Source organism: Peromyscus maniculatus, chromosome 3 (genome assembly GCF_049852395.1).
Source record: "Peromyscus maniculatus bairdii isolate BWxNUB_F1_BW_parent chromosome 3, HU_Pman_BW_mat_3.1, whole genome shotgun sequence".
Classification (NCBI taxonomy): domain Eukaryota; kingdom Metazoa; phylum Chordata; class Mammalia; order Rodentia; family Cricetidae; genus Peromyscus; species Peromyscus maniculatus.
This window is the reverse complement of record NC_134854.1, coordinates 56,319,986-56,333,748: the sequence shown is the minus strand read 5'-3', so window position 1 is coordinate 56,333,748 and position 13,763 is coordinate 56,319,986. Positions and strand designations below refer to the sequence as shown.

The 13,763-nt window shown below is 43.9% G+C and overlaps 1 protein-coding gene across 15 annotated transcripts in view; it reads left to right on the top strand.

The window, feature by feature from the left end:
- The window catches only part of Cald1 (caldesmon 1), a 186,057-nt gene that overhangs the window by 153,243 nt on the left and 19,051 nt on the right, over positions 1 to 13,763 (top strand). For 8 of the 15 annotated variants that reach the window (XM_076566529.1, XM_076566533.1, XM_076566531.1 and 5 more), the window contains 4 exons: positions 770 to 853; positions 6,175 to 6,320; positions 10,115 to 10,379; positions 12,684 to 12,824. In XM_076566529.1, coding sequence (XP_076422644.1) covers positions 770 to 853; positions 6,175 to 6,320; positions 10,115 to 10,379; positions 12,684 to 12,824 — 636 coding nt within the window. The remainder of the gene's footprint in view (positions 1 to 769; positions 854 to 6,174; positions 6,321 to 10,114; positions 10,380 to 12,683; positions 12,825 to 13,763) is intronic. The other 7 variants (XM_076566538.1, XM_016008667.3, XM_076566537.1 and 4 more) reach the window with 2 other exon arrangements.

Genomic DNA, 13,763 nt, shown 5'->3' with positions numbered 1-13,763 from the left:
AGACAAAAATATCCTTTGAAGTCAGCTGGCATAAAGGAGGGAAAGGAGACTGTTGGGACCTCTTCCCCCCCCCCCAAAAAAAAAAATACCTTCAAAAGCCTGACTTGCCGTCATGTAGACCCGGGTTTAATGTAGACTTGCAGGAAGTCATTCAGCGGGGTAGTGCTAGATAACAACTGATGGACAGTTAGGAACATGCAGTTTGCTCCTGTTTGCCATGAGGGCAGCCCAAGTTCATGTGGCTCTGGGAGGGATAGGAATAGTCGTTGGGTCGGGAAATGTAAAATATAAAAGTTTGGGGAGTCTTTTTTTCTTCTCTATCTGCAAGACTGCATTTACAACCCCTTCTAAGAGCTATGAAAGAAAACAGAAATGCTTGCACGTTCACCTTTGCAGAGTGAACCCTCCGTCACTGCAGTGTGCTGATGTGTTTTCCACCCCTGCTTCCCTACCAAGGGCTCATGCACACGGTTGTAATTGAGAAGGTCACGGGCAGGCTGTACACACACCTGGAACACAGTGCCATGTCAGATTTCAGTGAGCACAATGGGAGGCGCAGGAGAAAATAAAATAAGGTGGGGTGGGACATAGCACACACGCGGATAGGACCACTAGCACCAGGTACCACTGGCACCAAGAGGTCTGAGCATGGCATTAAGACAGCCACAGAGACATCAGAGTCCACGCGGAGTGATCCGAGCACCCTCTCACTCTTGCAAGCTAGCAAGGGCTTCTGTTCACCTGAGTGACCTTCACCATTCTTGACAAGGAAAAGGAGGAAGAAAAGGGAGCCAAAGGACAAGCTCAAAGACAAAAATCCCAAGACGACAAGCCTGCCCTCAAAAAGGAAGAGGTAAATGCTGTCAGTAATCAGACCGAAAGCCACACCCAGAGCAGCATCCCGGGGCTAATTGTAGCCCCTCTCCCGTGGTTTTCAGTCAACAGCTCATGGGTCATGGAATGAAGTGATAGTGTAGAGTGTCTCATAACTAATTAATCCGGCTGGAGACGTGGCCCAGTGAGTAAAGTGCTGGTCATTCAAGCAGGAGTACTTGAGTTGGATGCCAGCATGCACATTTAAAAAAAAAAAAAAACTGGGCATGGTGTAGGGGGGTGTCTGTAACTCCAGTTTTGGGTGGCAAAGACAGGAGGATCACTAGGGGACCCTAGGGACTCACTGGCAGCCATGCTAGCCAACTAGTGAGCTCTAGCTTCAGCAAGGGGCCTTGTCTCAAAAATTAAGGTAGAGAGCCATAGACAACACCCAGAATCAACTTGTGCCATGCCCACCCCCAAAATCAACCTGTACCTTGCACACACCCCAAATCAACCTGTACCTTGCACACACCCCAAATCAACCTGTGCCTTGCACACACCCCAAATCAACCTGTGCCTTGCACACACCCCAAATTAACCTGTGTCTTGCACACACACACACACATTCATACACACTCATACTCCACATACATGCACACATGTGCACGCACATTCCTACACACTCAAACACCACACACGTGTATACTTGATAATCACTAGTTCAAAAGAAAGAACGAAAAAGACATGGAATTGAAAGCATCTGTGGGCATGTAGACAGTAGTATAGCATTCTCATACAGATTGTCTTTCTTAGTGTGTCATAGTCAAGCACGCAGACAGCCTTGCTCCCCAGTCTTTCCAGCTTCCAGCCTCTGCAGTGTGACTTTCGTTTCCATGAGCCCCTCTCTGCTTGCATTTCAATCGTGGAAATATTTCCAGCTGGCTTTGATTAATGCTTTAACTTTTTCAAGAAAATACACCCTCCCCCAACCTAAATCGCAGTAGACAATTGACAAGCTGAAGGTGATAAACGATTTTCAAAAGAAAAGTTTGGCCAGATACCCTGCATTGCATTCGTGAGGCACACACACAGGGGAGCAGACGCCAGGGTGTTGGTAGGTAAGTAAATGAGGCTTCTGCACACTGAGTGCCACGGCACTCCAGCAGACGGGGCCGTGCAGAAAGCCCGTCTTGTTCTATCCATCCCGACCATGCTAGCCTCAGATGACACTACAAATCGCCATGCTCTCCAGTAAGTTCCAGGAGTTTGGATATGGAAAACAGAACCACCAGAGGTAGAAATGCCTGAGTTATGTTGCCCAAGAGACTGATGAAGTGATCTGTGGCCATTGGATACTGGCCCAAATGGATTCTTGCTACATTTCTCTGTTAGAGCATCCATTAAGAAAATCCAGAATTGCAAAGAGAATTCCATGTGTAGAAAATAGATGGCCGTACTAGTCGCAGGAGGGTGGTTTTCTTCAGTGACTTTGTAAAATTCACATAGGAAGGAAGAGCCTATCATTCACACAGCATGTTATACTTAAAGACTTTTGCTCCTCTCTGCTTCCATTAGAACTGGTGGTTTGAACATGAGCTCTGGCTAGCTAAAGGAGGGGGAGAGTGTAAATGCTGATGACCCCGAAACTGACTTTAGCTCTACCAGGCAGCTAAGAAGACAGCTGAACACACGGGAACATCTTCCTACAGGGGAAGAGGGTGTGAAATTCGCAACTCTGGTGAAATGTGGGGAAGGGCAGGCCGTAGTAAACACCCTCTGGTGGTGTGAAAGTTAATTCATTTCGCCAAGATAATGATTTTACTTTTAATGCCCAAAGCATCCCATGCCTGTGTATGGTGTCTGAGTCAGAAGAGGCTCATCCTCAGTCATCATCTGCCTCTTTTCAGATAAGGCCAAGTCCATGGTATCAGTCCAACACTCCAGGGGATGGCTGGTTTCAGACCTGCCATTATCCCTTTCCTGGTTTACCCCACAGCACATTCCAGCTCTCATAACTTCTGACTTCAGTTTTACACCAGTCTAGATAATCTCCTCCAACCAGGCTTTTCAGAAGATCAATTTTAATATTGTATAGATAAATTGCTGTCTATGGATAGAGCTTCCCCTTCCCAACTAGCTGGACTGGTGTGTTATATATAGGCAACTTTAAATCATTTTTTGCAAGATTCAGTCATTTTAAATAACCCCTTCCTTCTTTTTCTTTCTTTCTTTTTTTTTTTTTTTTTTTTTGGTCACATAAAAGCAAACAGAAACCTTCCCTGGCAGGAATCCACACAGCATAAGCAGGATAGTTCAACCACAAGTAAACACAAACATTCCACTGACCTTCCAGGGGAAACATTTCCCAAAGTCCCTCCAGTGCTTTAAAACACAAACAAACCAACCCCCTGTCTTCCTCCACTGCAGTTGAACTCTGTGGCAGCCCTGGAGTGCAGATGCTCTCCAACCTTGAACATTAACTTTTCTGTCTCTCCTCCTCAATTATGAGCTGTCTCTTTTTAGTTCTTTACTCAGTATCTATTTGGTTTTTCCCTCGGCCTTTAACAGAAAAAAACAAACAACAAAAAAACAAAACAAAACAAAAAAAAAAAAAAAAAAACGTTTCTAGCAGAGAGTTTTTTGTTGAACCTGATATTCCTATCACCCAGGCCCATGCGTCCTGAACCTTAGTGCGCAGATGCACCCTGCAATTTGGTTAAAGATGATTCAACTACTCCAAGCCAGGGTCTAAGCTCTCTGCTGAAGGTTTGAGCTGTCTGGGAACCAGATTTCAGGAGCAAAGAGTCAGGAGAACATCCATAGTGTGGAACAGGAAGCCGAATGAGGATTTAGGGTCTGAAGCTAACAAAAAATGTGCTAAATGTGGTCGGAAAGCCTGTAATTGATACCCAGTTCTTGCTACTCTGGAACTTTATCATGCAGAGGAGTAAGACAGAGACTGCTAGCTCAGGAAGGTCCGTCTGTTCCCTTGGTCTTTGGGGTTATGTCTAGCTTAAGGCCATGCCTTGTAAATACCTGCACCCCTACATGCTCATGTTTTCTCCCACTAAGTAGCCCAGCTGTATGGAGTCTCATCCAAAAAATGTCTGGAGGCGGTCTTAGAAGCACACCCATGTTACCTGTGAATGAAGCATGTTTACTCTTTCAGCATTCATGACCACTGAGTAACCCTTTAGCGGAGATCTTTTTCTGTGGTAACACTGCAACCTAAAGAATCTAGTTCTTTTCCTAGGGGTTCACAAGGCTGTGGGCTTGCCATGACCTTGCCAAAGAATCTAATCCATTGTATTCTTTAAACTAAAAATTGAAGATCCTGTAGAGCTGTTTTATTCATTTCTCAGGAGAAAATAATTCTCAGTCAAACTCAAGCCGTCATTATTAGATTAAGAATGTTTCTAAGAAAGTTTCCCACTGAGAACACGAGTAGGCCACCCACCATAACCCTTCCCAACAGAGGCATAGCCTGGAGAAACAGGGGTGGGAGGCTGCTCTTCTGATAGACATCCATTCTTTTACAAATCTATTTGAAGTAATTTTTTTGTCAGGAAATCTGGTAATACTTTAAAGTATTTTGGACTGCAAAATAGAAGAAATGAGTTAAAAGAAATTTATCTATGTTGTTGCCCCCATAAGCCATGAGATTTGACTCAGAATTTATCACATGGGTACCCCGGAAATAGCACCCCTCACCTCTGTGTGTGTATTCCCAGATATTAACCAGGATGGGAACTCTAGCCCATGGTTTCTGGGGCTCTATTCAGCAGTGACAGGCCAAAATGGAACTATACTGTCTCTTCCTACCTATTCAATGAATACTGATGTGTTCTAGGAGGCAGGGACAGCCGCCAAGCAGCCATGATCACACTGGTATACAGGCCCTGAGCTTCCTGCTCTTTGCTCATACCCCAATCAGGGGCCAAGAGGGCAATGACAGGGTGGGATTTGGAAAGGGATCATTTCATCCAGCTATGTCTTGATGAGCTTCCCAGAGAAACTGGGTGGCAAACAGCTCTAGACTCGAACACTCTCCTTAACTGCAGACAAATCACCCAGAGAGGACATAGCAGCAACATTACAGGTTCCCTCTTTAGCATTACTAAGGGACACCCAGATATACCCCACCTTAGAGGAAAATCAAAGTCTTAACTAGAGCAATGTCAGTGAATAGTCCACCCAGGGTGATTTAGTACCGTTTAAGGAAGATTATTAGGCAAAGGACTATAAAAGGTAACCTGTAACACCACGTTCTACCTTGTAAAACATGCCTTTTAGGGGTAAATATTCAGAGGGTGTCAAAAATCGCTGGAAAGCAGTTAGTAAAGGGAGAGAGTTCTCGGCAGTCAGGAATCCCTACGTTCTTATGGTCTACCTTTCTCTTCCAAGTGTTTCTGCAGAGCACTAGTTCTTTGCAACTGTCTTGAAAAGAACAATGGACACCACTTTCTCCTGTTCACATTTTAAGAATGGATGAGATAGTAATGTGAACTCTTTGCCCACCTCAGAAGCCACTTTGAAATAATCTGTTCCATCTGCCATGAGGACTTCACAACACAACCCCCACAAAAATGCTAAAGCTCCCAATTGCTCCACATATCCTTCCACTCTGTGTTACATAAAAATACTAAAGCTCCCAATTGCTCCACATATCCTTCCACTCTGTGTTACACAACAATCACAAACCCATGTCTGGAGGTCTAAATCTTTCCTCCAGTGGAAATCAACATGCACCCTGGGACTGTTTACATGGCTTCAGTCATGCATGGTTCTAAGTCCTTCCCCTAAAGGTAGGTTATGTGTTCCCTCTTTGTGTCCCCTCAATCATTTGACTGAAATACCTGGATCATAGGCCCCAGAATTGGCAGATCTGTGTCACCTGCTGGCTTTTCCCTTATTTCCTCCTTATTGGGCCATTATCAAAGATACTCCTTTTAGCCAAGAAGAAACTTGGCCAAGCTACACGGCCACTCTTCCATCCAAACCACACCTGAAATTACTTTTCTTAGTGAGAACTGCAAGCAACTATTCTTGGGTGGAAATCCTAGAACTTGATAGTTTCCAAAACTAACAACAATACTGCTTCCCCAAATAAAAACCCCAGTGAGATCAGCGATAGCTCTTGACTTCCTAAAATTAAGGTTCAGGTTTTGGCTCACAGGCCAAAGAAACATGGCTTCCTCTCCAATAATGTTCTTGATTTCCTTTCTATATCATGTTCTGGATGGTTGCTCTGCGTCAAGTCCAAAGACTTCTTTAAAAGTTGGGGTGTTGGTAATAACCTGCCCAAACCTAGTAAGATGTTTATAGTTATTTATCTTCCTGATATGTATCCTTGGTTAGATCAAAGATGAGAAGATTAAAAAGGACAAAGAACCCAAAGAAGAAGTCAAGAGCTTCTTGGATAGAAAGAAAGGATTTACTGAAGTGAAGGCACAGAATGGAGAATTCATGACTCACAAACTTAAACAAACCGAGAACGCTTTCAGGTAAGTTGTGACTATTTAACAGCCGCTGTCTCCCCATATGTGGGAGGGAGACTGGGTCTCTTTGTCCTACGCCTCCAGACAGAAAGGATCTGACCAGGCAACATTCTTCCCATTGTCTTAAAGATACAAAGTCAGCAAATCTTGTCTCCCTGTCACTAACAGACCAGCAATCATTGCTCAACCATAGCTTAATCCTCTTCTAGTTCTTCTTCTTTTTTCAATAGCAAGGCATATAATGCTTAGTCTTCATGTTTTGACAATATGCTCATATTGTATCAGTATAATAAGAAATATTATGACTGAGATTAATACCAGTGGTTCATGCTTTAGGTAGTCCAGACAACTTTCTACAAATCTTTCTCAGTACCATTTTTAAGAGTTCATTATGGTAAAGGTTGTAAATAAGTGTTTTGTGAAGCTCAGATTATTCTGTGGTCCAAAAACTTGGGGCACATTAGGTTAAACCAAATCACAGCCCTTTACCATAGGACTTTAAGAGCCCTCTATGTAAATTTGCCTTCATTTACCAATTTAGAAACACACATACACACACACACACACACACACACACACACACACACACACACACACGAGAGGAATCTATGAATATGATTGATATATATATATATATATATATATATATATATGAGAGAGGAGAGACAGAGAAATAGGTTACTACAATGTAATTTGTTTTTGTCAGTGTCTGCTAGGAGTTGATACCCATACAAGCAGAGAATGATACTCCATATACTCACACAGTGAGGAATACAGTAAGAGTCTCTAGCTAAATGCTTATTTACCAGCTGAGCTAAAAAGCAAGCTGTGTTCTTCATGGGCAAAAACCTGGTATCTGATTTTCCTTAAACCCAAAAAAGCCAAAGACAAGACAGAACTTTCTGGAAGGTATTCCCATATACCACCCTGGTGCTACAAGCCTGTCAGCATGTTTAGGCAGAGGCAGTATAGCCAAGGTCTTACTCCCGTTTTGGTGAAAGTTGACTTGATTCTTCATTTTTAAGATTAGAATCTTTTTTTTTAAATTCAGCCACCAGTAACATTTATCCCAGACATTCCTCTATGTTTACAATAGTTGAGATACACACACACACACACACACACACACACACACACACACACACACACACGGGATCGTACACTATGCATATGAGTGAATGCAATCAGAAAGGTGTATTTTAAATGGGTCTGGTACCATGAATGACAGACAGTGCTACAGAACCAGCTTTCTGTGCCAGTCAATCTAAGTTTGCACTTAGTGATGTGAGCGCATGCTCTGCAAGATGACTGTTGAACCAGAGCCTCGCCACCAACCGGCACTTTGATGACACAAAATAAAGACTGAGCGACACCTAGTGGAACCCAGAGAAGATTCCATAGGCCAGCGTCTTCTCAGGCACACCACAAGATCCGAGAGAATAAACCAGTTTCCAAAAATGCAAAGACCTTCCTGAGAGAGGAGTCAGAAGCTTGTGACTCTGTAACACTGAAAGCAATGTAAGGCTGTAAGAAACCCTTTAACCTTGTTTGAGTTCAAGATGAGAGTTCATCTTTAACCATCAAGAACCTGTTATACTTTATTATCTCAGCCCGCAGTAACAAATTGGATATCATAACCTCCCCCCCCAACATACATGTTTATAGCTAAAATAAGTTGTTTCAAAACATGGCACTGTCTTTACCTCTACACAATGCACTTTGATGTTTTCTCTTTCACTTTTTAAAATGTTGAGACCAATTTACTAAATTGATTTTATTTTTTAACCTAAAGCCTGAAAACTTTGTCCTAGAGGAAACAGTATGTTCTGAACTACTTCCGTGTTCAAAAGCATAAGGTATATAAAATAAGATCAGTAAGCCAGGCGGCAGTGGCACATGCCTTTAATCCCAGCACTGGAAAGGCAGAGCCAGGTAGATCTCTGTGAGTTCGGGGCCAGCCTGGTCTACAGAGCAAGATCCAGGACAGGCACCAAAACTATACAGAGAAACCCTGTCTCGAAAAGCCAAAAAAAAAAAAAAAAGAAAAGAAAAGAAAGATCAGTATTGTGCACTGCATTTCCTCGGTCACTCCTTGTTTCCTTCATTCTCCTACTCCATAGCTGGAAGCATTGTGCCATCCATTACACAGAATAAACATTAAACAGTGCGATTCATTGTTCCTGAGACAAAGGTGTCAGGCGTGGGATTCCTGTGCCTGGATCTAGTTAGTAATGACCTCACTGTGTGTTCATAAGTATTTAAACAGAAGCTACTCTACATCTCTGTCTCTAAGCGAAAGACTCCCTGTATCAAGACCTTCAAGAAGAACACCACTAAATTCTCCCCCAGTCCAGTTCTGGGAGGATCCAGCTTGTGTGATGTCACTAGCGAAACAGAGTATACTCTGTTGTTCCTCATTGGGCATCCATCTTGGTTTTGAGACAGGGTCTCTCACTGATCTGGAGTAAGCGGGGCTGGTTTTCCAAGCTGGCTGCCTGTCTCTGCTTCTTATCATGCCCAACTTATGGGTTCTGGGGGTTGAACTCAGGTCCCCATGTTTGTGTGGCAAACACTTTACTGAGTGAGCCACATCCCAGCCCTCAACCATGTTCTACAGTCTGGACAAAGTGTTTATTCTCTCTCACTTTACTCATAAGGTAAGAATTTTGTGAATACCAACACCTCCCCAGTTATCATGACTATTTAATGAGATAATACATTTGAAAACATTCATAAGATATAATGAATGACCCCTTTGATCTTCAGTAACCACCCTCATCACACCACATCTGTAATAATTTAGAGTTTTAAATCCTGACAAAGGATGCTCCAGTTGTGTTGGGGTCAGAGAGGGTAGAAATACATATTTTGAATAAGAAAAATTTCCCAGAGGCTCTATCAAAACAGACATACCTTATTGGGTTTAACTCATCCAAGAAACAATAGGGCCCAAATAGTGGTAAACAGCTGTAATCCAGCATTTAGGAGGCTGAGGTAGAAGGATTATGAGCTTGAACTAGAGGCCAGCTGTAGAGAGATCCTGTCTCAAAAAACAAGCGAACAAACAAAACCCCTACAGTTTGGTAGTGCTAACTGTATTCTCAACGTCCTCAACAGAGCTCCACAGTCATTTCATCCTGCAGAACTGGGATTCCACAGTCACACAGCCCCTCCTTGGCCACCGCCTATGCCCTAGAGAACCACCATTCCTTTTCTGTTTCTATGAATTTGATATTACCATAGATTCCTCATACAAGTAGAATTTTGAGGTATTTGTCCTTTTATAACTGGCTTGTCTCATTTAATGTAATAGCTTCAAGTTTATCCACATTGTAGCATGTGTTGGTATTTCTTTTGAAGGCTGAATAGTAGTATATCCATGGTGTGGATATACCACATTATGCTAATTCATTCATCCCACAATGGACTCAGATTGCTCCCACCTCCTGGCTCTTGCGGATAATGTTATGAATGTAGGTGTTCACCACCTCAAGACCTTGCTTTCAATTCTTTGGAGTGTGTGTCAAGTGGTCTGTCCAGATCATATATACAATATCATTATTTTCAGGACTGCACAGGACTATGATGTTTTCCACACACTAGGTGCTGCACCATTTTTACCTTGCCCTAGTAGAGGCTCTCATGAAGTCCTTATATTCCATGTAGATCCCCAACCAGCCCCAGGGCTGGTGTGAGGATCAGGTACCTGGGTATAGCGCCTGCAGACAGACATCCCCCTCCCTCGAACGGGGGCTGCAAGACAGAACCAGGTAACTACCTTGCCTTTTCTCCTCCCTCAGCCCCAGCCGCCCAGGAGGCCGGGCTGGTGGGGACAAGGAAGCTGAAGGTGCCCCACAGGTGGAAGCTGGCAAGCGGCTGGAGGAGCTGCGCAGGCGCCGCGGGGAGACGGAGAGCGAAGAGTTTGAAAAACTCAAACAGAAACAACAGGAGGCGGCCTTGGAGCTGGAAGAGCTGAAGAAAAAGAGGGAGGAGAGAAGGAAGGTCCTGGAGGAAGAGGAGCAGAAAAGGAAGCAGGAGGAAGCTGACCGCAAAGCTAGAGAGGAGGTGAGGGCTGCCTGGCCCAGCCGGGGGAAACCTGGATGTCCCCAAGTCCTTAAGTGCATGGCCCATGACCTTGTAACCCAGAGAGGAACAGTCCCTTCAAGTCCCCTGCCGCTCCTCTGAGTGTACACTCTTGAACATATAGTGTATCAATAACCAGCCTGGTAGCTCAGTCAGTAGAGTGCTCGCTCAGCATGCACACGGCCCTAGATTCAACCCACAGCAGTACATATACCCAAGTGGTGGAGCACCCCTGTAATCCTAGCCCTCAGGAGGTGGAGAAGAATCAGAAGTTCCAGGTCATCCTCCTTCACTCCATATCAAGTTCAAGGCTAGCCTAGATTATAGAAGACCCTGTCTCACAGTAATAATAACAGTCATTTATTATGATGGTAAACTGGCACGTTTCTGAACCCGGAATACTTGTGTCCCCATTTTCCAGATGAAGAAACTGAAGCACAGAGGAGTGTGTATACTTGTCCCACTGAGCCTCTTGTCCTATAGAGCCTCTCAATGAGGAACAGTGGGGAATCAGAGAGAGATGAAAGGTTTGCCACCTGTCACAGAACCAAGCTGGGAAGCAGAGTGGGTGGGTGGCTTCATGCCTGGAATCCTAGCACTGGAAGGCTGAGACAGTAGAATGTTGAGTTCAAGGCCGGTCTGGGGTCTATAGTAAGTTCCAATCCAGCCCCATTACACAGAGAAATTCTGCCTGCCAACAAAATACAACAAAAAGAGAAAGGAAAGAAAAACCTAGCTGTTGCATGATATCTAATATTCAGAGAGTCTTTGTAGAGATGTTTATAGATTATTATTGCTGGTGTGTGTGTGTGTGTGTGTGTGTGTGTGTGTGTGTGTGTGTGTGTGTGTGTACTATGTATGCATGTGGTGTATCTGTGTGTGGTGGTCAGAGCACAACTTTGTGGAGTTGAGTCTCTCCTTGCACATTTTACATGGGTTCCAAGGATCAGTCTCAGGTCTCCAGGTTTCTACCACAAGCACCTTTATCTGCTGAGCCATCTCCCTGGCCCTCAAGTTTCTCCAAGCAGATTAGAATGTACAGAGGCTGGAACGGTATCTGCTTTGTTCTCTACAGTATCCCAGGACCAACAGTGGCTTGCTGGGCCACCAGAGCCCTGCCACTGCTGGCAAAAACATTTGTCTCATTCTTAACACAGAACAGATCAGGTTACAAGGGGGGAAACGACCTCAGCACATGAAAAACCAGCTAGGTCAGCTACAACGTAGATCACTACGGTTTATAAAGTGCATCTTTCCTTTCATCCTAGGATACGTTCTTACTTTACAGGGAAAGAAACCAGGAATCAAATAGTTAGAGTGACTTGGCTGAAGATGTTTGACGGATAAGTGATGGGATAAGTGTGAGGACTCTGCTTTTCCAACTCCTGAGGCTAGAACTTTGCAGGCCTCCTATTCCCTCCAAATATGTGACAAGATTTTCACTCTTTCTTTTTCTGAAATGGATGGTGTACAGTTTCCCTAAGTTGTATGGAAAGTTTGGATGAATTATTCCAATGTCTCTTCCAACTCCCACTTCCAATGAGGCCATGACCTCTAACTGAAAAGTGACCGTGACAGAAGTTTGTAAGCTGACAGACCTGGAATTGTGTCCCGACTCTGCCACTGACAAGCTGGGAGCTTGGGACACCCTGAGCTACCCTGTCTTATTTTCCTTGTCTGTGAAATAGTATCTATTTTGCAGGATTTTTTTTTTATGACTAAGTAGATGGCTGTATTCACAGTAGCTGACACATCACAGGCACTCAAAAAGCAGGAACTGTCATGCGACATTGATTGCTTACAAGGGAATATCAGGACAGTAACACAAAGGATTCCTTCCATCTTGACCACCCTTGCTGGAAACAGGCAGGGGGAGCCTTCATATTCATTTACATATTCAAAAGTGGAAGGTTTTGTCAAGTGACTTACAAGATGGTAACATATCACCTTTAAAGGAGACTTGTCCAGCAGGATGGCCGTCTAAACATTTCACACAATTTTTTTAAATTAGGTGTCATGAACTTAGGTGATTGCTTGTGGTTCTGTTTTATAAATGAGGAAACAGAGGCAGGTAGTAAGTAAGATTAAGGTCACACTGATGGAAAGTACCCCTCCAGAGTGCAAACCCAGCCAGTGGACTCCAGTGCTCAGGGTTACTCTCTTCTGAGCACCCCAGAAGATTGGATAACATCCAATGTAGAGTTAAGCCGCCTCTGATTGCTGCTCTTGCGCCCACAGCACTAGAAGCAGATGGTGATGTGTTGCTATTTGCTCTGTCTGTCTCAGGAAGAGAAGAGGAGGCTAAAGGAAGAGATTGAAAAGAGAAGGGCAGAAGCTGCTGAGAAACGCCAGAAGATGCCGGAAGATGGCTTGTCCGAGGACAAGAAGCCGTTCAAGTGTTTCACTCCTAAAGGCTCATCTCTCAAGGTATGTTTGTCCTTATTAAAATTCTTATTAAACTTCCCTTCTGGTATCATAGTAATGTGATTGGAGCCCCTTTGTTTTTTGACCATCCAAGACTTCCTTTGCTTCATTTAACTCTTTGCTGTCCTATGTTAATCTGTTCAGGCTACTATATCAAAACATCTTTTTGACTTGGTAACTTATAAGTAACAGAAATGTATTGCCCACAGTTCTAAAGGCTGAAAAGTCCAAGATCAAGGCACTAGCAAATTCAGTATCTGGTTCTTTGTAGATGACACCACTTTCTTGCTCTTCTCATACAGTGGAAGGGAAAAGAAGGGGCCAGCAAGCTCCCTCTGGCCTCTTTACGAAGTGTACTAACCCCATTCAGGAGGAGTCTACCCTTTTATAGAGCACTTTGGGGACTGGATAGCACTATATGAATTTTAGAGGGCTACAGACATTTGACCACTGACTCTTTCAGATGCTTTTCATGTTAATGTTGTGATTTCTAAAAGCACAACTGGAATTAGTCCAGTGCAAACTGCAAAGCTCTTACTGTAGGAGATGAGCTGCAACGTGGATAGGGTCCTTTTTCCAGGAGAGGTAGGTCTTACTACCGCCTTCATGGAACAGCCTCTAACTCTTAGGACAGAAGTTCTTGTCCAGAGAAGAGAGGAGGAGCAAAAGGAGCTGAAGCCAGGGAGACCATGGAGTGGTTGAGACGTGGGGGGAAAGGCTACAGACTCCATCGGTCATTTATTACCAAGTCTCTGCTTGGCTTTGAACGCCCAGTACACTCACTACCTTATGTATTGAAGGTATTTGAGAAATATTTGCAGATGAATACTGAGTGAGTGAAGCCTCAGCGAACCTTTAACATTCCTATCCTGTCTTCACCCACCATTAGCCTAACTAGACTACAACCATCAATAATGGACAAAGCCAGTGTTGAGTCTCAAC